This window comes from Eretmochelys imbricata, chromosome 11, assembly GCF_965152235.1.
Source record: "Eretmochelys imbricata isolate rEreImb1 chromosome 11, rEreImb1.hap1, whole genome shotgun sequence".
Classification (NCBI taxonomy): Eukaryota; Metazoa; Chordata; order Testudines; family Cheloniidae; genus Eretmochelys; species Eretmochelys imbricata.
This window is the reverse complement of record NC_135582.1, coordinates 1,148,706-1,173,658: the sequence shown is the minus strand read 5'-3', so window position 1 is coordinate 1,173,658 and position 24,953 is coordinate 1,148,706. Positions and strand designations below refer to the sequence as shown.

The 24,953-nt window shown below is 57.9% G+C and overlaps 1 protein-coding gene across 1 annotated transcript in view; it reads right to left on the bottom strand.

Annotated features, from left to right (window-relative positions):
* The window catches only part of PTPRN (protein tyrosine phosphatase receptor type N), a 37,028-nt gene extending 12,624 nt beyond the window's left edge, over positions 1-24,404 (bottom strand). Inside the window, exons 1-12 of the mRNA XM_077830346.1 lie at positions 24,302-24,404; positions 22,946-22,996; positions 22,312-22,425; positions 22,020-22,125; positions 20,062-20,305; positions 19,360-19,699; positions 13,518-13,634; positions 13,236-13,270; positions 7,048-7,397; positions 6,246-6,332; positions 5,792-5,871; positions 5,371-5,435 (exon numbers count right to left, since the gene is read on the bottom strand). Coding sequence (XP_077686472.1) covers positions 5,371-5,435; positions 5,792-5,871; positions 6,246-6,332; positions 7,048-7,397; positions 13,236-13,270; positions 13,518-13,634; positions 19,360-19,699; positions 20,062-20,305; positions 22,020-22,125; positions 22,312-22,425; positions 22,946-22,996; positions 24,302-24,404 — 1,692 coding nt within the window. The remainder of the gene's footprint in view (positions 1-5,370; positions 5,436-5,791; positions 5,872-6,245; positions 6,333-7,047; positions 7,398-13,235; positions 13,271-13,517; positions 13,635-19,359; positions 19,700-20,061; positions 20,306-22,019; positions 22,126-22,311; positions 22,426-22,945; positions 22,997-24,301) is intronic.
* Between the last annotated feature and the right edge of the window lie 549 nt (positions 24,405-24,953).

Below are 24,953 nucleotides of genomic sequence, written 5' to 3'. Positions count from 1 at the left end.
GAGCCACCGCCGTGTCATCCCCGGGAGTTGGACTGGATCCTCTTCCCAGCAGCCAGCAGGGACCACAAGATCAGCTGGCCTGAGCTCCTGTACAGCCCTGACCCAAGGATTCCCCCCCAGTCACCCCGTAGTGAGCCCAACAGCCTGGCTGGGGTAAAGCGGCTGCCAGGAAGGCACCAGGCCGGATGTGAAGCCACGGCGAGCTGGAGAAGCCCCCGCTGCCCATGGGAGTTTGTTAATCAGCCGCACTGTTAACAACGGGTGCCTAATTTCTAACCGGAAGTTGTCTGGCTTCAGCTTCCAGCCGTTTGCTCTTGTTTGGCCTCTCTCTGGTCTCTGGGGTTCGCGACCCATTCTGTGCAGCAGTAACAGACGGGTTGTGCCAGGGACCCAGATTGAGCCAGGAGCGTCTTTAAAATCCGTGAAGGCAGAAGCTCCTTTCCCTGGGTTCGATGCCCCGTGTTTGTTGCTGGGCATCCCCACACCCAGGTAGTGGCTCTGGTTTGTTTCTCAGAGCACCTGTGAGGCAGGGATTGGTCAGGTTTGTTTCTCAGGGAGAAAGTCTGTATTAGTGTGAAGGTTCCTTCATGGGAAGGAAGCAGCAGGTGCTAACGGATTCGTTAATCTAGTGGAGCCGGGCAGAACAAAAGCCAACAGCTGGAAGCTGAAGCCAGACAAATTCCAATGGGAAATGAGGTACAAACTTAACAGGGCAGGCGATTAACCACTGGACCAAGCGCCCAGGCCACCAGTGGCTTCATGTCCAGCTTCGCTGATGCTTTAGCCAAATCAGTGGCTGGGTGAAAGCGTCCGGCCTGCGCTAGGTTGGGGGTGAGACTAGAGGATCTCATTGTCCCTGCTGGCTTTAGACTCTATGGAGCTACGAAAAGTCCCCTAGACTCATGGACCCCCCCAGCCAGCTCAGGGTCAAGAGGGCCAGTGTCTGCCCCACACCCGGCCCAGCAGGACCCGGATCGCTGCCACTGCCAGACAAAGGTAAAGAACAGCACCAGTGTCCTCTGGCTGGACAGGGCAGTAAAGCAGGGCTGGCCCCACCGAGCCTCTCAGCCACGTCCCTCAACACCGTGCCCTGGCCACTCCGACGGATCACCCGCTGTGTGGACCTGGCCTGAGCCCACCGGCGCTCACGTGGGACCGGCACCCACTCCAACTTCACAGTGTGGAAACAGGGGTAAAGGATTTAAATATAGGCCTCTTGGTTGCAAGAAACAGAGTAACTGTCATGGTAAGTCTTAGCCTAATATCAGGGCCTGTAGAAGCAGGACTCACGTCAGAAGCGGGTGGGAAGACAGCAGAGTAAAGTCAGCATGACCCAGCCCTAAAATAGCAATGTTTTAAAAACAAAAGTAAAAAAATACAGGAAGGGGCAGGACATAACATAAACAAACTGCAAATGTTTTTAATTAATGCATGCCACTAAAACGTATAAATGCTTGTAAGATATTGCTTGTACTTTGAAGAAACTGAGGCAGAGATGCTCTCTGCCCGCTGTATTCTTCCCTTGCAATTGCTCGGATAAAGCGGTCTCTGATTTTGTTGCTTCCAGCCTGAGAATGGAGTCTGTTTTCTTCCACAACAGCAAGCCCCAGGCTGCAGGGCGCTAATCAGGGCCCTTCAGAAACAGCCGGAGCCACATGACGACAACACAGCCCTGAGCGCCAGGCCCTGGCCTCGCAAGGGCAGCACGGAGAGAGCACTCAGCAGGTGGCTGGCACCATCCCAAAGGAGCCCCCAGGGCCACAGCCCCCAGCCCGGGGCCCCGGGCCAGGAGTGAGATGCAGGGCTGGCTCCAACCACTGACCACACTGACCAGGGTGAAACCCCACCCTGCAGGAATACAGACCCTACCACCTGGTGCAGAACCGGGCGGGGCCCCTGCCACAGGGACCAGGCCACCTCCCCCCCACCGCCACCGAGCAGAGCCAGGCCAGTCTCCCAGCCCCCTGTTCACCGCCCCCAGAGCAGAGCGCCACCTCGGCCCAACCCCTCCAGAGGGCACGAGGGGGGGTCAGAAACTAACCCAACCGCAAACAAGACCCACTGCTACGGCATCGCTCCCTTGGCACGACCCCAACCAGTGCGCAAACAGCCCTGCCCCAAACCAGAATAAGCCCCAGTCTGAGACACTAACGTCCACATCAAAGGCTGTTTGAGATCCCTGCACAGCCCTGCCTGGCCCCAGTGACGCAGGCAGAGCTAGGCTGGGCCAGGGGCAAATTCGCACCACCCACAGAATCAGGGCCCAGGAACCAGGGGTCGGGAATGGGGGAGAGCCAGCAGGACAGGAGGGGCCGGGGCTGGACAACACAGGAACACGACAAGGCCGCCTCGTCCCAGGGATGAGCAGACTGTCCAAAAGCCACAGGTAGAACCAGGCCTGGCAGAAGAGCAGTATTACACCATGGGGCAGGAATGGCCCCAGGGGCTCAAAGCCCACACCCAGGGGGAGGGAACCCCGACAGAGATGGGGTTCTGCCTCAGTGACACCTGGCAGCATGCAGGCAGCCGGCCATGGCAGGGAAGTTTCATTTTAATGTAACTGATCTGTGCCCCATGGGGTAGGTGCGGATCATCGACGTGTGCCCCAAGTGCCAGTCTGCCCAGGCCACCCCCTTTGCCATGGCAGCCCCCCCCCCCCGTGCCTCATTTCAGGATATTCTGGCCATTGCTCCAAATCTCTGGCCCCAGGACAGGAGCCTGAGAACTCATCCAGCCGCATCTCCACCCCCACCATCCTGGTGCCCAGGGAGCAAATCCCCCAGGCCCCTCCTTTGAGCCCTCAGCCCACGTGGTGCCCGGTGCGGAGGGGAGCGGTGACAGCAGCCATTCCTCTGCAGGAGACGTCTCTGCGCTGAGATCAGCATCCCCCCAGAAACTGATTCTCCCCCACCCAGCTGGGACATGCACCTCGGCCCCTTCCCTCCCAGCACAAGCCAGGGGCATTTCCCAGGGGAGAGGCAAGTGGACTCCGCAGTCCGTGCTGCCGCAAGGGAAATTGCCCCGTTCCCCAGAGAGGCAGAGGCTGGCTGGCTGTGCCAGTCACTGCACACACTGCCCCGAGTCCTGCCCCACTCCTCAAGGCTCTGCTGAGGCCAGCCCCCATCCTGTGGGATTTTCACCTCAATCAATGGGGGGGCAGGGCTAGAGCCCTGCTTCAGAGCATGGTGCCAAGCAGAGGGGCCCGGGGTACATCCCGGAGCTCAGCCAGGGCAGGGGGACTGGCTTCATGGCCATGGGACTGTGGGGCTCGCCCCAGCTTCACTCATGAGGGGACATCTGTACTCCCCCACTCCCAACAGAGCTGAGGGAGGTTTGCGCTGAGAACCACAAACTCGTGTCACTTATGTTCCAAGAGTGGGTGGGAACAGGGCCACGGGGGATGACGGGAAGAATGGCCTCCTGGAAGGGCACCAGCCCGGTACCCCAGAGACCTGGGCTCAATTCCCAGCTCCCTGGCTCCAGCCTGTGCAATGGGGCGACAGTACCGCCCCGCTGCTGGGGGCTGCCAGGCCCTGGCCCTTGGGGGGCCCTGCCCCATGCCAGCCCGGCCTCACCCCTGGGGGCTGGGGTTACCTGTATGCCAGCCCCCGTCGCTGGGGGCTGCCAGGCCCTGGCCCTTGGGGGGCCCTGCCCCATGCCAGCCAGGCCTCACCCCTGGGGGCTGGGGTTACCTGTATGCCAGCCCCCGTCGCTGGGGGTGCAAACAGCCCCATTGCAGTCACGAGCGGCTGGGGGTAGGAATTGGGGGCCTCCTGCTGGGGGTCACCGGGAGGGCTGGGGAAGCCAGGCAAGGCCCAGGGCTCCATAGGTTGCTGATGGAGACAGGCTGCCTCCATGGCCAGGGCCCCCCCAGCTCAGCCCAAGCAGCCCCGCGCTCAGACCCCTATGAAGGGCGGCCCGGCTCAGCAGCAGGAAACCCCTTTCACCTCCAGCTGGAGACCAGCACAAAGGGGCTGGTGAGTGGCCTGGCCCCCAGGCATCCCCCACCCCTCTGCACGCTCAGGGGCGCTCCCAGCTCACACCACACCCCTCTCCCTCCGCCCCGCCCGGGGAGAGCTGGGGCTGGGCCACGGGGCTCGGTGGGCAGGAGCCAGCTCCATGCCTCCGAATGCCCCACCAGGGGCTCAGCACCTGCTGCACCCCAACCCTGCCAGGCTTGCCTGGGACCAAGGCTCAACACCCTTTGTTAGGCAGGGATGTGGGAGCCAGGGCTGGATTCAGGCCATTCAGAGCCCCAAAGCCTGCCCCCCCGCCCCACAGCTTGGCCATGGTTTAGGGCCCCACCCCCTGCTGCACTCCAGGAGCCCCAGACCCAGAGATGGACAGGAAGAAGGTCTGATCTCCTGGCACTAAACCCTGAAGTGGAGGAGCTGGGGTCCCTGCGCAGGCTGCTCCAGCCCCAGGAAACAGCCCCGGCCCCTGCCACACACCTGGCCCCGCAACCCCAGGAGACAGCCTGCCTCGGCGTCCCTGGGCGATGCTCTGGAACTGCTCCCCACGAAGCCAGTCAGGACTCTGGGGAAGTCTCCTCCCGGGGGGCAGCCTGTCTGCAGGACACACAGCTCACCCGGCTCCACCTTCCTGGGTCTGACCTCGGAGCATTCAGCCTCCTCTGCCCCTCTGTGCGCTTCCCACAGCCAGTCCGCCCAGGCGGGGTCCTTGGGGGGCCAGAGGGTCCTGCCCCCCAACTTCGCAGTCAGACGGGACTCTCAGCCAGCCAGTAAAACCAAAGGTTTATTAGACAACCGGAACACAGCCCAAAACAGAGCTTGTAGCTGCAGAGGACAGGACCCCTCAGTCAGGTCCAGCTTGCAGGGCAGGGAGGCCAGAACCCCATCTGGGCCTCCCTCCGCAGCCAGCTCCAAACTCAAACTCTCCAGCCCCTTGTCTGGCCTTTGTCCCTTTCCCGGGCCAGGAGGTCACTTGGTCTCTTTGTTCTCCAACCCCTTCAGTTGGCCCCTTTGCAGGGGGGAAGGCCCAGGCCATCAGTGGCCAGGGGACAGGGTGTCGGCCATTCTCTGTGCAGACCCCATCACACTGGCCCTCTAGGGCTCTGCCACAGTCACACCCCCGATCCCCTCGCCTGGATACTTAAGAACTGCATAGGGGAAACTGAGGCACCCACACAGTATTCAGAGGAAACATTAAGAACAGTCCCCCTTCGTCACACAGCCCCACGCCCTGCTGCACCAAGACTCAACCTTACCCCTCCCCGCCCAAGATCCCAACCCCCAGGACGCTGGTACTGGGACATGGCCATGTCCCCAGTCACTCAGCTGTTCAGTGGGGAGCCCGACCCAGGACAAGGGGGGAGCCCGTCGTGCGTCTCCGGCAGGGTCGCTGCCTTACCTGCCCCATGCCCGTCTGCACAATCTTCAGCCCCAGCTCGGCCTCCAGCTCCGACTTCACCATCGCTGCAGAGAGCGGAGAGGTCGGGGGGAGCTCACGGGTCCAGCAGACGCAAGTGGGGTGAATCGCCGAGGGCCTGCCCCGGACCATGGGGGCATCACCCTGCTTCCCAGCTCCCATGTGGGCGCAGGCCCGCCCCCCGCTGCCTGCCCTGCAGCGTGGGGCGCAGATCACAGCAGGCACTCACACCTGGGAGGGGCCGTGGGCGAAGGGAGCAGTGAATCACTCGCCTCGGGGCCAGCCCCGCCCACCTGAGCCCCCCACTCCATGCGCTGGGGCCCTGGCCTGTGCCCCACGCAGCCGCCCCTCACCCAGGTGGTGCAGGCCTAGCCCCCAGAGCCCCCAGCCGCACCCCACTCACCGGCCTGATTGGTCACATCTGCCAGCGACAGGTTCTGGTGGTTCTGCCGGATCCGGAAGGTGAGAGCAGGGCCCACGACGCTGCAGGGAGCAGAGAGGCCTGGGCGTCACGAGCCAGGGAGGGGCCAGACCCCAGCCAAGGGGGCCATGCCCCCCACCCAGACCCCACCCCGGATCCCTGTGCCTGGCCTAACCGAGCCACGGAGTTTGGGGGCAGGGCAGCTACTGACGTGTTGCAAAGAGGGGCCAGCAACTGCAGATGAACTGGGGTGAGACCTCAACCCCTTGGCCCCACGCTGGCCCCCACTGCACTCACCCCAAGCCAGCCCATCCCCCACGGTGCCCCATCACCCCACCCCCTCCAGGGATGCCACACCCTGCCCAGGATGCATTGCTCTGCCCCCCCGCACTGGACACTCCGCTGACGCCCCCTCTGGGGCAGCCCCTGGCCCCACCTGATGTTGATGAAGCTGGCCGTGGACAGGTGGACGTGCTCGGCCAGGATCTCCAGCAGCCGGACGCCGGCAGCGAGGCCCAGCGGTCTGGAGGGGAGCAGAGACGGGCGCAGCTCAGGGACGGGCTGGGAGCCCCAAGGAGACGCCGCGCTCACAACCTCCCCCAGCACCCGAGGCGGGTCAAGGGCCCTGAGGGTGGCCGGCTGGGTGTCTGAGCAAGCCAGCAACGGGGGGTCCCAGCCCTGCCAGGCCCCCGCCGTGCAGAGGAGCTGGAAGGAAGGGGCGTGGAGATGGGTCAGGGGGCAGCTAGGCGGGCATGCCAGGCGGGCGGGGGTGCTTTCTCCATCTCCAGGGGGAGGGGAGGAGTCTGGTGCATGGACGTGTGAGCTGGGGGTTAGGAGCATTTACCCAGCTTGCATGTGTGGCCACCGTGTGCAGGGGCTGCTGGCCCGCATGTCGCACGGCCCTTGGGCTGCTCCCACCAGTCAGAACCAGACGCTATCGCCGCACGAGGAACAAGCTCCCCATACGCACCGCACCCTGCAGAGCCCCCCCGGGGGCAGGACAAGGGGCCACGGCCAGAACCCCGGCAGTCAGAACCAGGTGCCACCCCCTGCCTGAGGAACAAGGTCCTGCCTGCAGGCACCCCGGAGAATCGTCCGCAGACCGGCCACCGAGGCGGGGGCCAGAGCTGGGAACGCTGGCCCCCCCACGGCAACAGGCAGGGCAGCCACGCAAGCCAGGAAGCCACATGCTCTGGCCCTTTCACCCCCCCAGCCCAGCCCCCATCCGCAGCTCTCACTTCTGGTCGGTGACGATGTAGCCGTACTCCTCGGCAGGCCGGGGCTCCAGCGGCTCCCCCTTCCCGCCATGGCCCCTCGGCTCCGTGGAGCTCTTCTTCTCCACTGGGACTGGCTTGTGGAGACGGAGCACGTCGCCCGCGGCGGGGTCCCTGGGCGCAGCCTGCCCCGGGGCCTGCGGTTCAGCCTGGGACACCGCTGGAGGCCTGGCACTGCCCCACGCCGGGCCAGCCGCCTCCTCCCATCTCGGCCCCTCCGTCCAGGAGGGGACGCTGGCTGGATTCTCAGGGGGAGGCACCGTGGAGGGGGGCGGCTCCGGCTCCTCTCCGTGCTGCATTTCCCCTTCCGTCACCTGGGGCAGAGGGCGGCACGTTACCCACGGGGCAGCCGGGCCTGGCTCATGGCAGAGTCTGCCCCACCTGGGGAAATGGGGCCTCACAGCTCCAGTGACCTTCCCTCACCCAACCCTTGGCCAGAAGCCCAGTCTCCTCGTGACCTTGGCAAGACCTCTCAGAGGAGGCAGACAGCTCCGGCTGGGAGACGTGGCAGGAGATGCTGTGCAAGACTCACCCTGGAGTTTTGCTGTCGCCCTCGAATCTCAGCCTGCCGCTCCCCGTAACAGGGTGCCAATAAATATTTGCAGATGGAGAAAGCACACTCGGGCTAGTTTGCTCTCAGCAAACCCATTCTGTTTGCACCCTGGGGCCCGGAGGTCAGCCCCTGGGGCACTGGACTGTGAAGACCCCTCTGAAGAGCCAGCTGGTCCAAGGGAATGGAGGGCGGTACAGGACACACCTGTGGAAGGCTGCTTGGCCCAACCGGGAAGAAAATTAAGCTTGCCCACAAAAAGCTCTCCAACCGTCCAGGATCATCCATCTTCCTCGGTCAGGGATTCTATACTAGGAAGATCTACAAGAGCCAGGAGGACCACAGGACGATGTGCTGCCTTCCCGGAACCAGGCTGCGAGATGTCGCTAAGATCTGACAGGTTTCTGCAGTCAACGGGGACGGTCCGCTCTCATGACAGAGCTCAGTGGGATCTCACACAGATTACACAGGCCCTTCCAGTTCCCTGAAGAACATCCAAGCGATCTTCTCGGAGATCATGCCTGTCCTACAAGCAAAGTAGGACAGAATAGAAGATTCTGGGGGTGAACTGCTGGCTAGGTGCTAGGAGATAGGGTTGCAGAGTTTGGCTGGCCTCCAGCTCCGCAGAAAGAGGGCCAATCTCTTTGGGGACAGGCTGGCTAGAGTAGTCAAGAGGGGATTAAACTAGGGAAAGATGACAACGGGGAGGAAACGAGAACAGAGTTGTGATGCTGAGAACATCCTCGCCAAGACACCAGAGGACATGAAGAGCAGAAATTCTTTAACTGCCTGGACACCAAGGGTAGGAGCCTGGCGAACAAACCAGAGGAACTGAAATTGCTCATTTGTGAGCATAAATTTGATCCAGTTGTTTTGACTGGCGGGAAGATTTGGGTGACTGGCATGGCAAAAAACAATGGTTACAACCGACTGAGGAAGGATCAAGTGGCCCAAAGGTGAGGGGGAGTGGCACTGTCAAAAATAGCATGACCTCTTTCCGATATCAAATGCTTATGGCTCAATAGCCTAAGAGAGAAAGCACAAGATGGGGTGTTGGTTGGTGTCTGCTGCAGAGCCCCAGATCCCACTAGGGAACAGGGTGACTGGCTTCTCAGGCACCCAGTTAGGGAAGAGAGCCACATGCTCATGGGGGAACTTCAGTCTGAAGGACACACACTGGTTGTCTCGTGCTGCCAGGACTAAAATATCCTCAGAACTTCTAAACATTATAGAATTTCCTAACTCAAGCCAGTGCTGAATCCAACATGGGGGAATTCTGCATTAGACCTCACCCAGAGGGGCAAAGAGGAATGATCAAAGATATAAAAATTAGTTGCAGCTTAGGTACAAGTTAGGACTTGACCACATTTGTTACGTGCCAACAGAATAAAGTCTGAACCGGTAAAACATAGATACCCAGCGGTTTAACAAGGGACAATTTCATAAAGCTCAAAACAATTATGAGCCAATCAGCTGGGAGAAAGAGTTCAAACAGAACAGTGTGAATGATAATTGTGAATGGTTTAAGAATGTTTTACTAGATGCTCAAAAAGATACAATTCAAGAAAGAAGACTGCACTGGTTAAAAAACCACCAACTTGGCTTACAGTGGAAGTGAAGGCAACTATTAAAAATATAAAACAGGGAAGAAAAGAGAAGTTGACAGTAATGAACTATAAATCAGAAGCTCGGCACTGTAGAAAATGAATAAGGGAAGCAAAAGGACACCATGAATAATGAGAGGTTTCAGAGTAACAGCCGTGTTAGTCTGTATTCGCAAAAAGAAAAGGAGTACTTGTGGCACCTTAGAGACTAACCAATTTATTTGAGCATAAGCTTTCGTGAGCTACAGCTCACTTCATCGGATGCATACCGTGGAAAATACAGAAGATGTTTTTATACACACAGACCATGAAAAAAATGTGTGTTTATCACTACAAAAGGTTTTCTCTCCCCCCACCCCACTCTCCTGCTGGTAATAGCTTGTCGAAGGTGATCACTCTCCTTACAATGTGTATGCACATTAGATCACCTTGTGATAAGTTATTACCAGCAGGAGAGTGGGGTGGGGGGAGAGAAAACCTTTTGTAGTGATAAACACACATTTTTTTCATGGTCTGTGTGTATAAAAACATCTTCTGTATTTTCCACGGTATGCATCCAATGAAGTGAGCTGTAGCTCACGAAAGCTCATGCTCAAATAAATTGGTTAGTCTCTAAGGTGCCACAAGTACTCCTTTTCTTTTTACCATGAATAATGTACATCCAGCAGAGTTAAGGATAATAAAGAGTTTAAGTATACTAGAAACAAAGGAATCCTAACAATTATATCGGTCCATTACTAAACAGAAGTGGTGGAATTGTCAATAATAATGCAGAAGAGGCAGAAGTTCAATACATTTTTGTTCTGTATTTGGGGGAGGGAAAATGATGTAGTCATATCACATGGTGATGAAATACTTTACATTCCAACACTAACTCAGGAGGATGTTAAACAGCAGCTAGTGAAGTCAGACATTTTTAAACTCAGCAGCTTTGGACAGTTTGCTTTTAAGAGTTTTAAAAGAGCTGGATGAGGAGCTCACTGAACCATTAATGTTGATTTTTCCATAACTCTTGGAACACCAGCGAAGTTCCAGCAGACTGGAAGAAAGCAAATGTGCCTCTATTTAAAAAGGGTAAGTGGGATGGCCCAGGTAATTATAGGCATGTGTGACGAAGTGGGACTGTTCTTAATGGTTCCTCTGAATAGTGTGGGGGTGCCTCAGTTTCCCCTAGGCAGTTCTTAAGTATCTAGGTGGGGGGATAAGGGTGTATGATCGTTGCAGCGCCCTAGAGGGCAGGTGTGTGCAGGGGTCTGGACACAGAGAATGGCCGACACCCTGTTTCCTGGCAACTGATGGTCTGGGCCCATCCCCCCTGCAAGGTGAGAGCTAAAGGGTTGGAAAACAAAGTAATCCGGTGACCTCCTGGCCCAGGAAAGGGACAAAGCCCAGAGGAGGAGGGGCTGGAGGGAGTTTCAGTTTGGGGCTGGCTGGAGACATGGAGTGAAGGGCAGACGTGGTTGTCTGGCTCACTGCCCCCCAAAATGGACCCAGCTGAGGGGTCCTGTTCTCTGCACCTACAAGCTCTGTTTTAGACCATGTTCCTGTCGTCTAATAAACCTTCTGTTTTACTGGCTGGCTGAGAGTCCCGTCTGACTGCGAAGTTGGGGTGCAGGACCCTCTAGCTTCCCCAGGACCCCGCCTGGGCGGACTCGCTGTGGGAAGCGCACAGAGGGGCAGAAGATGCTGAATGCTCCAAGGTCAAACCCAGGAAGGTGGAATCTGTGTGAGCTGTGTGTCCTGCAGACAGGCTGCTCCCAGAGAGGAGACTTCCCCAGAGTCCTGCCTGGCTTCATGGGGAGCAGTTCCAGAGCACCGCCCCGGGACTCCGTGACAGCATGTCAGTCCAACATTAATCCCAGGAAAAATAATGGAGGAACAGCTGATAATGGAATTTGATTAATAAAGAATTGAAGGAGGGTAACAATGTAATTTATGCAAATCAGCAGAGCTTTATGGAAAATAGATCCTGTCAAACTAACTTGATATCTTTTTTGGATGGTATTACAAGTGTGGTTGGAAAGGTAATACCATGGATGTAATCTACTTAGACTTCTGACTCGGTGCCGCAGGACATTTTGATTAAGAAACGATAAGGATATAAAGTTAAGATGACCACACATTCAATGATTAATAACTAGCTTATTGGTCTCAAAATATAACTGTAAATAGAGAATAGTCACTAAACGGGTGGGTTTCCAGAGGAGTCCTGCAGGGATCAGTTCTTGGCCTTGCGCTATTTAAGGTTTTTATCATTGACCTGGAAGAAAACATAAAATCCATCTCTAATAAAGTTTGCAGCAGACACAGAAATTGGGGGAAGTGGGAAATAACAAAGAGGACGGGTCATTGATACAGAGTGATCTGATCACTTGGTAAACTGGGCTCAAGACAACAATACACATTTTAATAATGCCAAAGGTGAAGTCAGATATCTAGGAAAAGAACGTCGGCCGTACTTACAGGATAGGGGATTCGATCCTGGGGGACAGGGACTCTGAAAAGGACTTGGAGTCACGGCGGATACTTAGCTGAACACGAGATCCCAGTGTGACCAACGCAGCCAAAAGAGCTAATGCGATCCTGGGCTGCATCAACAGGGGAATCCCGAGGAGAAGCAGGGAGGTGATTTTACCTCTGTATTGGGCACTGGTGCGACTGCTGCTGGAATTGTGTGTCCAGTTCTGGTGCCCACAGCTCAAGGAGGATGTTGATAAATTGGAGAGGGGGCAGAGAAGAACCACGAGAAGGATTAGAGGACTGAAAAACCTGCCTTCGAGCAACAGACTCATGGAGCAGAATCTACGTAGCTTAACAAAGAGAAGCTTCAGGGATGACGTGATCCCAGTCTGTAAGTACCTTCATGGGGAACAAATATTTGCTCACTGGCTTGTCTGCCTAGCAGCGGAAGATCTAACACAACCCAGCATCTGGAGGTTGAAGCTAGATACATGCAGACTGGCAGTCAGACCAGTGTTTAGAGGGAGGGTGATTAATCGCTGGAACAACTCACCAAGGGCCGGGGTGGATTGTCCATCACCAGCAATTTCTGAATCCAGGATGGATGTTTTTCTAAGCCACCTGCTCTTGCTCAGACAGGCCTGAACTCAGGGCAGGGCTCAGGCTAGGTGGCCACAACGGTCTCTGCTGGCCTTCAGATGTCTGACTCTGTGAACCCTTCCTGACCACTGGGGGCTGTGGACCCTGTGATGAAGCGGGACTGTTCTTAATGTTTTCTCCGAATACTCTGTGGGTGCCTCAGTTTCCCCTATGCCTTTTTTAAGTATCTAGGTGGGGGGATCAGGGGGTGTGATTGTGGCAGAGCCCTAGAGGGCCAGTGTGATGGTGTCTGCACAGAGAATGGCCGACACCCTGTCTCCTAGTCACTGATGGCCTGGGCCCTGCCCTGCAAAGGTGCCGACTGAAGGGGTTGGAGAACAAAGATCAGGTGGCCACCTGGCCTGGGAAAGAGGCAAAACAAATGAGGGGCTGGAGAGTTTCAGTTTGGAGCTGGCTGGGGAAAGAGGGAGGCCCAGACCTCTGGTCTGGCCTCCCTGCCCCCAAGATGGACCTGACTGAGGGGTCCTGTTCTCTGCACCTACAAGCTCTGTTAGACCATGTCCCTGTCATCTAATAAACCTTCTGTTTCGCTGGCTGGCTGAGAGTCCCATCTGACTACGGAGTTGGGGGGCAGGACCCTCTGGCCCCCCCCAGGACCCCGCCTGGGTGGACTGGCTGTGGGAAGCGCACAGAGGGGCAGAGGAGGCTGAATGCTCCGAGGTCAGACCCAGGAAGGTGGAGCCGGGGGAGCTGTGTGTCCTGCAGACAGGCTGCTCCCCGAGAGGAGACTTCCCCAGAGTCCTGCCTGGCTTCGTAGGGAGCCGTTCCAGAGCATCGCCATGACAGACCCCCCCAGCAACAGACCTCTCGAGTCTCAGCACAGCCCTGGGAATGGGGCTGGGATGCTGCCCTGTGCGGCAGGGAATGGCTGGACTTACCCGCTTGGCCTCCGGAGCCTCCTGGCCAAAGCCACCTGCCGGGAGAGAAAAGGACATTTTGTGTTGGCACAACCAAGGCTCACGCACTGCTCCAGGCACAAAGAAAGCACCCGGGGTGCGGGGGGAGGAATCAGGCAGATTCGAGGATGGGGCAACGTACTCCCCCCCTCCTGGGGGGAACCGGCAGCACATCCCACAGTAGATGTAGTGCTGGCATCTCTCACCTCTCTGCCCCCTGCCCCACTGCCCATCCTCCCGCCTGCCAAAGTCAGCCCCACTCACCGGGGTGCTGGAGCAGCTGCAGCAGGGTGGAGAGGCTGCCGAGCTGCTGGGGACTCAGGTCCTGCAGCCCCACCCCGTAGTCGGCCAGCACCGCCACCAGTCTCTGCAGGGCTGCATCTGCGGGAGGGAGACAGCGCTCGCTTTGGGATCCTGCCCACGGAGCAACAGGCAGCCCAGCGCCAGGCACCTGCCAGCTGGCAGGAGGCTGGACTCAATGGAGGCGACAGGGAGGAGTAGGGAATGCCTGCTAGGTGAGAGAAATCGTGGCCTGGGTCAGGAGGGGACACCTCAGCCAAGTGTCTGCCCTCGCTGGGCCAGAGAGGTCAGGATCCGGGGGGGGGAAAGGGACAGGAGCCACCTGCTGGGGCAGGGCAGAGCCCCCACCCCGGGGCCCAGAGGAGGAAGGGGAGAGGGAGCTGCATGACTAAGGCTAAGATTTAGTCAAAGTCATGGACAGGTCTCATGCAATAAGCAAATAAGCAAAAAATTCATGCCAGTGACCTGTCCATAGCTTTTACTATAAATACTCGTTGACTAAAACTTAGCAGCTCCTGGGGCCACGGGGGTGCTGCTGTGCTGGGTAGCCCCAAGGGCTGATAGCTGGCCCCTGCTCGGAGGCGGGGGGCGGGGCGGGGAGAGGCTGACTGTCCCCTGACACCCTGAGACCCCCAGGGGCTGCTGCTGCTCGGGCGGCCCTGGGGTCAGCCGCTTTGGCAGCTGCGGAAGTCATGGAGGCCCCGGAAAGTCACGGAATCTGTGACAGACTCGCAGCTTTATGCAAGAGCTGCGTAAGACTGGTAGTAATGGGGAACTTAAACTACCCTGACATCTGCTGGAAAAGTCACACGGCAAAACCCAACTGTGACAAATGGGAATATTTTATGAGCCTGATGTGTGCCTCAGTTTCCCCTATATTTCTCATGGCTACCCAGGGGGAGCGGGGTTGGGGAGGACTGTTTGTACTGAGACATAGGAGTGAATGTCGCCCAGCTGTCTGAGCCGGGCTGAGTCACTGGAAAAGGACTGTCCAAAGCTGACCCCAAATCAATGGTGAATCTGAGAAGACAATGGCAAATCCAGTCACTGGGCCATTGACATCTAGCAACCACAAACCCCGGGGGAGACGGCGTGACACTGGCTGAACTGGTACCAGCTCACGGCAAGATCCCCATGGTTCAAATCTGTGGCTGGAACCGGCCTGGCTCCCCTGTGCATTAGTGCTGGTAAAACAGGCATTAGAAGCCTGAGGAGGGCGTTCTGCTTCGTGTTTATGGATTGCCGGCGAGTGGCTGCCAGCATCAATCTCACTTACCGCAAGTGCATCCCATACGGTACGGTGGTAGTTAAGCATTTGTGTTGTGAGCCTGGGAGTGTGTAAATCACCAGCCAGGAGAGACAGTAACTCGTGCGAAGGGCCGGTCTCCGACAGCAGGTGTTAGGTCCTGCCACCAGGGAAGGCCCCTTGACGCCTGACAGACTATTGAGGGATGTGAAAGGACAAAGCCTGTCGCTCTGCTCTTCCCTCCCACTGGGGATAAGTCGTGCAAGTGGATTCCTCCCCTCAGTTGAGTTGCCAGCTCAGAACACATGGGAGGAAGGGAATAAAAGCCCCGTCCCAGGAGGAGCCGGATCTCTGGGCTGCTCGGACCCTGGGGGGCAAGGTTTCTAGGCATCAGCAAGTGACCCCCAGCCGCTTAGCTGGGGTTAGCATGAAGGTCATACAGAGCTTGCTTATTACCACAGTTTCTATTACCTTTGGAAACTTAAGATGGTAACCATTGGTGTAGCTATGGTTACCTGCTTTAACCTTGTAAATAACACGTTTCCTTTGCCTGTTTAATAGATCTGTAGATCGCGTATTAGAGGCTTGGCTACAAGCATTGACTTTGGTGAGAGACCCCAGCTTAGTTGTGTGATGAAGTGGGGGGTTTTCTTGGTTTTCCTGTGGGTTGCATGCAGAGGGGGTGGGACTCAGTTTCCCTGGGTGTTACGGGTTTAACAGGGGGATGGGAGAGGGAGTTTGTTGGGACACAGGACTGGCAAGGGAACTTGGGACCCCGGCCAATGGCCTGGAGAACGGAGACCCCAGCGACTGGGGACCGGGAGGCCCAGCTCAGGAGTCCCAGCCGGGTCTGGCCAGCGGGAGGACAATGGGCTGAGAAGAGGGGACCCCGGTGACCTGACCAGCCAGGTCCAGCCAGAGGGGCCAGAGCACAGAAGCAGGGAGAGGGGGCCCAGGCGACCCTGTTTACTTGGAGAGAAGACAATGGACGGGGGCGGGCTTGGGGCCGGTGATCTCAGCTGCAAAGCAGGGGGGCTCTGGGCTGGAGGGAGGGGGCAGGCAGAGCCCCCCTGGACGCAGGAGAGACTGGGATGTGCTGGGCTGAGGGAGGCCAGGCCTGAGGCTGGAGAGTTTCCTATGCTGTGTTCAGATGCTCAAACCCTCCTGTGTTACGCCGGCTGAGAGTCACTCTGGTCTAGAGACCAAGGCAGGGCGGGGGGGGGGGGGGGATTATTCCCTCTGGGAGTGCAGGTCCCAGGGGTCCAGAGCAACGGGGCCCATGGCAGAGACAGGTGTGCTAACGCTCAGAGAGGTGCGGTTCCAGGAGATGGAGGGGCTTAACCCCCGAGAGAGAGATTGGCTCCCGAGAAGGGCTGTCGCACTGGCAGGGGTTCCCCCCAGGAACCGCACGGGGCCAAGAGTGGGCACGACCTGGGAATCCGTGACAAGTTGCACCTGAGATAAGTGACTGGTGCTTTGGGACTGGGTGTAGCAGGAATAGGGCTGCGATCCTTGGTGTCAGGGAGCATCTGGCACAGAGGTGAGGCAGACAGATGGAGGTACCCAAGCAGAATGGATCCCACGCCCCGTTTGGGCAGTGAGCATGCCCAAGGCGTTCACACTTAACTGGCTGTGAGTTCCATACTGAGAGTTCGCCAGCCAATGTGGGGTTTGTACCTGCCCTGAGGCTGGTCCCCATGGCCGAGTCACAGCAGGACAGCGTGATGGATGGTTCCCCGCCCCCCCACCCCCAGCCCTCGGAGGGAGGCTGAGCACTAGCCCCCAGCTCGAGAACAGAGGACAGGCAAGGGGTGAGGGGGAGAAGAGCTGGCTGCTGGAGGATCAAGTAAGCAAGGTCGGGCAGAGCCAGAGAGGTGAACCTGGCGCTCACGACAGCTGGGCCAGGCTCTGGGCTGACCAGAAGGGAGGGGGAGGATGCTTTGACCGGCCTTTCCCTGACCCAACCGAAGGACATCCTGTGCTGTGTGCCAGTGAACAAAAACCCGACTGTTTCAACAGCGCTGTCACCGCCAATGCTGGGTGAGGGGCATTAATCCCGGGGAGTGGACAAGTCTCGCCTCGGCCTGTCTCAGCTGGATTTGCTGAACGGCACTCACGCTGCAAAGCAGGGGGGCTGGAGCCCCAGAGGTTCAGCCTCAGGTGGTGGTGAGGCCGCATGGCTTCCCCGGAGGAAGAGTGAGACCCTTTCGGGGCCTGGCCCACCAACTGGTTCCTTCGAGAGACTGTTCCAAAGCTGGGGGCATAGCACCGATCGTGGGGATCCGGGACACCAACATTTCTAATAAACCCTTGGAATGTCTGGGGGACAACTTTTTGTTTCAGAAAGTGGAGGAAGTAACCCGGGGGACAGCCCATGTAGAGTTGATTCTGGCCAACAGGGAGGAATTGGTAGCAAATCTGAAGGAGGAGGCAGTTTGGGTGACAGTGATCATGAAAGGAGAGATGTCATGATTCCGAGGAAAGGAGGAGAGAGAGCAGCAGAACGAGGACAATGGGTTCCAGAAACCAGACGTGAACTAACGCAGAGAATGGGAGGTGAGGTCCATGGGCAGAGACTCTAAGGGGTTTAGGAGAGCTGGCAGTTTCCCCAGGAGACAATAGTCACGTTACAACTGCAGACGAGCCCGATGCAAAGGAAAGATGGGAAGAACTGTAAGAGGCCAATGTGGCTCCCCCAGGAGCTCTTTAATGACCCGAACTCAAAAAGGAATCTTACAAAAAGCGGAGACGTGGACGAATTGCTCAGGAGGGGTACAAAGGAATAGCACAGTCTAGTAGGAGCAAAATCAGAAAGTCCAAGGCACAAAATGAGTTACAGCTACCAAGGGACATAAAAAGCAACAAGAAGAGGTCCTTTAAATACATTAGGAGCAAGAGAAAGACAGAAGCAAGTGCAGGTCCTCTGCTTAGTGGGGAAGGAGAGCTAATACCGGATGACATCAAGACGACCGCGGTGTCTAAGGCCTATTTGGGTTCAGTCTTCACTAGAAAGGTTCATGATGATCAGACACTCAACACATTTATCACTAACAAGGGGGAAGGAACAAGCCGAAATAGGGGACAAACTGGTTAAAGTCTATTTAGAGGAGTTGCATGTATTCAGGTTGGCAGGGCCTGAAGGCATTCATCCCAGGCTACTTAAGGGACTAGCTGAAGCCATCTCTGAACCCTTAGCAATTATCTTCAGGAACTCCTGGAGGACGGGTGAGGGCCCAGAGGACTGGAGAAGGGCAGACACAGCCCCTGTCTGTAAAATGGGGAACAAGGAGGACCCAGGGAATTTGATACCTGGAAAGATACTGGAACAAAATATTAACCAGTTTGTGAGCACCTTGAGGCTAACTGGTTTAGAAGGAATAGCCAGCATGGCTTTGCCAAGAACAAATCACGGCAAACCAACCGAACTTCCTCCTTTGACAGGGTCACCGGCCCAGTGGCTGGGGGAAGCAGTGGACGGGATATATCTGGATGTCAGTAAGGCTTTTGGCACAGTCCCACGTGACATTCTTCTAAACAAACTAGGGCAATGTGGTCTAGATGAAATTACTATCCAGTGGGTGCACAACTGGCTGAAAGGCCATACCCTAAGAGTAGTTATCCAGGGTTCATTGTCAAACTGGGAGTGTGAATCTGGTGGGGTTCTGCAGGGGTCAGTCCTGGGTCTGGCACTATTCAATATTTTCAGTCATGACGTGGATAATGGAGTGGAGAGGATGCTTATGAAATGTGCAGATGACACCAAGCTGGGAGAGGTCACAAGCACTTTGGAGGCAGGATTAGAATCCAAAGCGACCTTGAGAACTGCAGAACTGGTCTGAAATCAACAAGACGAATTCAATAGAGACAAGTGCAAAGTACCACGCGTAGGGAGGAAAACTCTCCTAGGGAGTAGGGGAACTAACTGTCTCGGTGACAGTGCTGCTGAAAAGGACCTGGGGGTTGAATATTGAATACGAGTCAACAATGTCATGCAGTTGAGAAAAAGGCTATTCTCATTCTGAGTGTCGTAACAGGAGCGTCGTATGGAAGACATGGGAGGTCACTGTCCCGCTCTGCTCAGCACTGGCGAGGCCTCAGCTGGACTCCTGTGTCCCGTTCTGGGCGCCACACTTTAGGAAAGATGCAGATAAATTGGAGAGAGTCCAGAGGAGAGCAACAAACCTGATGAAAGGTTTAGAAAACCTGCCCTCTGAGGAAAGGTTAAAAACCAGGGCATGTTTAGTCTGGAGAAAAGGCAACTGAGGGGGGCCTGAGAACAGGCTTCCAATATGCTAAGGGCTGTTACGAAAAGGCCGGAGATCAATAGTCCGGCCTACTGGACACGGAGAACAAGCAGCAATGGGCTTAACCTGCAGCCAGGGGGACTGAGGTTAGCAACCAGGAAAAACTTTCAAATGCTCAGGGAAGTCACGCTCCGGAGCAGGCTCCCAAGGGGGGCTGGGGAATCTCCGTTGTCAGAACAAGCTGGACAAACCCCTGGCTGGGCCGGTCCAGGTGTCCTAGGAGTCTGTGGGTGACTGGCTGGAAGGCAGGGGTTACCTGACTGCACCTGGGGACCCAGGGCTGGCTGCTGCTGTCTGTTCTCTTCATCGGGCTCGGCGTAGTCCCGGGGGAGCCCCTGGCTGTGCTGGGCCCTCGTGCTGGCAGGGGCCAACCGGATCGCCTTCTCTCTCGGCAGGTAGAACATGCCCAGGTCCTGGAAGAGATGCCCTCCATCCAGCCCTGGCTGCCCACCATAGGAAGGGATGGGGCTGGCCCCAAAGAGGGTTTGGGAGGCCTGGGCAGGGGCCCTGCCAAGGAGAGCAGGGAGCTCAGGGCTCTGCCTGGCCGAATTGCCCTGGATAGGGCTCAGCTGCTGTGCACCATCCTGGTAGCCAAACTGTAACCAAAGCACAGAACCATCACACCCTCAGTGCCAGGAACAGCCACCCTGGAGAGCAATCTACCATGGGCTACAGTGCTAACAACATCCTCCCCAAAACCCTAGAGAAGAGGGACCCCTCGCCCAGTGCGGAGATGCAGCCACCTCTGGGGCGGGGTGTGGCCACTGGTTAACAGCCACATTGCACAGCGGTTTAGACAAGCTGGTGAGACAGAATGTGTCCATCAGGAACACAGGGGGGCTGGGCCTGCCTAGGGTGTCTGTCTGATCTGCGTCTGTCTGTCCCGCTCTGCCCCACCCACCCAAGGCCTCCTGGGCTCGCGTCAGGGCCGGAGGAAGGTGGCCTGCCCCCCACTCACCTTGTGGTACGAATAGGGGTGCAGCAGTCCTTCCTCATAGCCCAGCTCAGGTGGGGGGCCCAGCAGCAGGAGCTCCAGGTATCGCTGCAGCAGGGTGGGGGGTAGCGGGGGCTGTGGTTCCAGGTGTGGGGCCTTCTCGGCGCTGGCGGGCAGCAGGCGTGGAGCCATCTGCAGGGCACTGCCCGGCTGGCTGGGCTGTGACGGGAACAGGGCCATCCGGGGAGCGGCACGCAGTGGTGAGAACCTTAGAGACACAACAGCCCTGGAGAGTGACATGGCGCGGCTGGGCTCCCCCTTCTTCCCCACTACCCCCGAGAAGCAGGAGAGCAGGGGCCTGGGGCCCCTGGAAACACAGGCTGCAGGCATGACCCTATGCCCCATATTCTTCGTAGAGAGATTGTTATGATGTGAATATGGCATAACAAAGATATGTTTTATGCAAGATGGCTCATGTGAGCTCTCATTGGAAAGGCTGCGATTTACTGAATGGGATTATCCAGTGGGTATCCCTGTATCATTTCTGTGTCTGAAGTTAGGAATATTGACTATGTAACAATTACAAGTGGGTTTACATCGGGGGAATGCCCACCAGACAGAATACCTTCAGCCTGGATGGGCCATCAGGGAGAACGACAGGACTTTGAAGGTGCTAACCTCCCATCTTCCTGAGAAGCTGCTTTGACATGGCAGGGTCATGTGATCATGTCATCTGGTATTGGACTCCATCTTGGGCTGCTGGTATTTTTCCACTAGTAGGGGGTGGGGAACAAACTGGGAAACGAAGGATTCCCGCCATATGTAAATCCTATTTAAGGCTGAGAAGTTAATCAGGGTCAGTTCTTCACTGAATCCCCACCCAGGATGACGGCCGAGAACATCTAAAACAAGGACTGAGGGGAGGAGAAGAGCTGAGCCCGGGCCGGAAAAGGTGTCTGGCCTGTGACAGAAATACCTGGAGTTTTAAGCTGCAAGCAAGAGCAGAAACTCTGCAACCTCCTTAAAACAACATTTAGGGTGAGAAATGACTACTTGTAGCCAGTTTCTTTAGTGTGTTAAGTTTAGTTTGCGTGTTTGCTTTATTTGCTCAGTGATCTGCTTTGATCCGTTTGCAATCCCTTATCACTTACAATCTCTCTTTTGTAGCTAATAAACTTGTTTTGTTTTCTTTAAACCAGTTTGAGCAATTCATAAGGGGGGGGGGCTCCTAAAAGCTGTGCATATCTTCCTCCACATCGAGGGAGGGGGTGATTTTCATGAGCTTACTCTGTGTAGATTGCTGTGCAGCTCAAGACAATACAATTTTGGGGTGCAGTACTGGGCAATCCTCAAGCTGACTCTTCCCATGCAGAGCAGATCTCAGTGCTTGTGTCTTTCTGCAGCTGGGCATGTCCCTGCCTGCGTGTTGCTGGAGGGGGCTTGAGGGCCTGGCTCAGCAGGACAGGGTGAGGGAGCCCAGGCTGGTGGAACAGGCGGGCTCAGTGGGACCCCAGTACATCACTCGGAGGGGATCAACCCGTCACAGCAGGCTCCTGTGCCTGACCAGCCAGCTCCTGGGGTCACACAGGAAGCTGCTGTGGGATGCAGGAGAGGGGCTCTCTTTTTGAATGCTGGGGGTGGCCCTGGGCAGCAGGGGTTGGGGAAGCCCCGGGACCGGTGCCCTGTGGGGGCCAGCTGGGGTAAGCCAGACGCTCCCATCACAGATCCCCTGCTGTGCCTAGCTCTCCCAGGGTGCGGGTCTGGCTGCTGCTTCCCCAGCGGGTGCCAGCAGCTCACTCAGCCGCAGCAAGCAATGCCCACCAACGGGGGGGGAGCCCCAGCCAGAGCGGGCACATGACACCCAGCTGCGCCCTTCGTGCCACCCTGGTAGGGCTGCGTGTGGGGTGGGAGCTGCTGGGAGGAGGGTGGCACAGGCTCTGGGGTGCCCGTGGGGCGGGGCGGGCAGGGCAGCCCAGCCGTACCTCTCCTTGGCCGCGGGCTCGCGTGCGGGGGGCGGACGCAGCCTGGGGATCCGCTCCATCTCCTGGGCGATCACGTATTGCGTGAGGTCATCCCGCCACGACAGCCCTGTCCGCGGGGAGAGAGGCAGCCAGTCAGAGCACAGAGACGAAGGGGCGGGAGCCAGTTCCCAGGGAGTCGCCATGGCGAGAGGAAACTGGCCATCCTGGCACCGACCGCCCAGGCTGACCTGCCCCTGCCCCAGGGCCACCTGGGTCCCACCCTGCTCCCAGCCCCCCGCCCGCCGGGGCTCACCTTGGGCCGTGAGGCGGTGCAGCACGTCCTGTAGGCGTTGAAGCACAGGCGAGGTGACCTGGAAGTAGGGGCTGTCGCGGGCCGCGCTCTCCTGGCACTGCCCAAACAGGCCATCTAGGAGCAGAGCAGAGAGGGTGCCAGCCTGGGGGCTCAGCGCTGGGCCCAGGGGAGCCCAGGGGCAGTGAGCTCAGCTCCTGTGGGCCAGGCTGGGGGGAGAGGGGGGGGCTGTGGGCCTGGCCCCTGGTTCCCCCCTCTCATTCACCCTGCTACGGAGCAGCCACCGGCTGCCCAAGGTGGTGGTGGGGGCAGGACGCTGCAGCCAGCACCGGCCCCAGAGATCTGCAGGTGCCAGGGCAGCCCAAAGTCACTGGTGGAGGAGGGGAGCTGGGGGCAGTTTTACCCCACCCTAACCTGTCTTCCACCTGCCCCCTCGGGCCCCCCCTGCACCAGGTGCTCCAGCCTCAGCAGTTCCCCCCCGGGGTCGCCTTTCACGGCTGGGGCATCACCACAGCAAGGCCCCAGGTCGCGGCAGGACTCAGCCTCACCCCACCGAGCCACAGGACACTGCCCCCCTTCCCCGACACCGAGCCGATATGGGGCCAGCCCCTCCCTCCCAGGGCCCCAGGTCACTTACCCTGCACACAGACCTCCTCCTGGGAGCAGAGTCTCCTGTCGAACAGGCAGCCTGGGACAGACACGGGGACAGTTAGCATCCCCCAAACGGACAAACAGCCAGCATGTAGGGAGGGAGTGGGGGGAGCCCTCCAGGGGCAGGACCCCCCCCCCAACGACTCCACCCCCAACATGCACTGCGTGGGCACACGGCATGCTGACCCCCCACTCCCCCGCTGCTCCACTAGCTGCCTGTGACAAAGATTATGGGAAATGTTTATGATCTTGTGTGCCTCAGTTTCCCCTATATGCTGCATTGTTTTCCAGTGGGGGCGGAGGGGGACCATTTGCCCTCAGGGCAAGCTAAGAGACAGGTGTGGGTGGCCCCAGCCTTCAGAGCCAGGATGGGTCATCTCTAAGGCTACGATTATGTCACGGAGGTCATGGAATCCGTGACTTCCAGCAATCTCCGTGACACCTTCTGCCCGGGGCTAGAGCTATCAGCTGGGGGGGCCCCTGCCCGCAGCTGGTAGCCACTGGGCAGCAGGAGGACCCAGGAGCTCCCAGCTGGCCCCCTGCAGCTTCCAGACCCAGCCCTGCTGTGGGGACCCTGGAGCTCCTCGCCTCCCCGGGTGGTGGGGGGACCCCAGAGCTCCCAGCCACTGCGCAGGGGACCTGCTCCCACTCACTGCAGCAGCGGGGGACCCTGGAGCCCCAGGAGCAGTGGGTGCTGAACTCTCCTCCCTCCCTATTTTGACAGGGCTACTTTTAGTGAAAGTCAGGGGCAGGTCACGGGCTTCCCTGAATTTGTGTTTATTGCCCACGACCTGTCCCTGACCTTTACTAAAACTATCCCTAATTCTTAGCCTCAGTCATCACAAGGGACTGGCCCAGGTCAGTGGAGAATCCCAGAAGAGAACAGCAAATGCAGTCACCAGGACATTCGCCCCGAGCAAACAGCATGGGGGACGGGGGATTTCCCCACCTCTCAGCCGGGAGGCTGGGCGCAATCCCCCAGGACAAAGGGCTGCGGCTGGAAGCAGGCAGGGGCTCTCACCTGGGTTCTGACCAGGACGGTGAGATGGAGACACAGACGCAGCTTGGACCGAGGGAGTCACTGCAGCTGGGCTGGGCTCTGGGCTGACCAGAGCGGACTCAGGGGAGCACAGGGAACTGAAGGTTAAAGCACCGCCCAAAGATGGCCTGTGACGTAGGCTGCCCGAGAGCCACGGCAACCACTGGCTGAGCTGCGGTAACCCCTGCAGAGTGGACGGCGTCCGTCTCAGTGGGACTCGCTGAACAGAGCTTGCAGCGTGAAGCAGGAGGGCTGGACCCCCAGAGGTTCAGTCTCAGGAGCTGGTGAGGCCACAAGGCCTACCCTGAAGGAAGAATGAGACCCCCAGGGGGTCTGGCGCATGGAAGCGGTTGCTCCAAGAGACTGTTCCGAGGCTGGGGTCATAGCACTGATCCTGTGGATCCATGACTGTTGGTGGCAGTAGTGGGATGCTGAATGCACTAGCAGTATTTTGCAATAAGTGACTTGCAGAAGTAAAACAAGGGTAGTCAAAGGAAATGTCCTATAACCACCTCCCTAAGAAGGGCATCGCATAACCATCTCCCTGCACAGGTTTACAAGGCACAGCTGATTAAGCTCAACCAGGCTCCCCACTGATAGATCTGAAGTGGTGGGTGTTGGAGCGGAGAGCGAAGGAGCTCGCTGACGGCGAGAGGGAGCGAAAGCATGAGGAAGAACGGTGGAAGAACCAAGAGAACCAGCTAAAGCCTGAACTGGAGCTGGAGAAACCGAGGGGCAAGAGATCCCACCAAGGGGTGAGTGAGGAAAGGCCCCAGGGTACCAATTCCACGGGCAGCCTAGATACCAAACTGCTGCCCCAGTTTAAGAGGGGAGATATCGATACCTGCTTCACTGGCTTGTGATCTGAACCAGGCTGACTCTGTGGACAGGCTACACTATCTCACCCCCAACTTGGCCCCCGAGCCATGGGGCGCACGGCCAGACGGATGGGTGG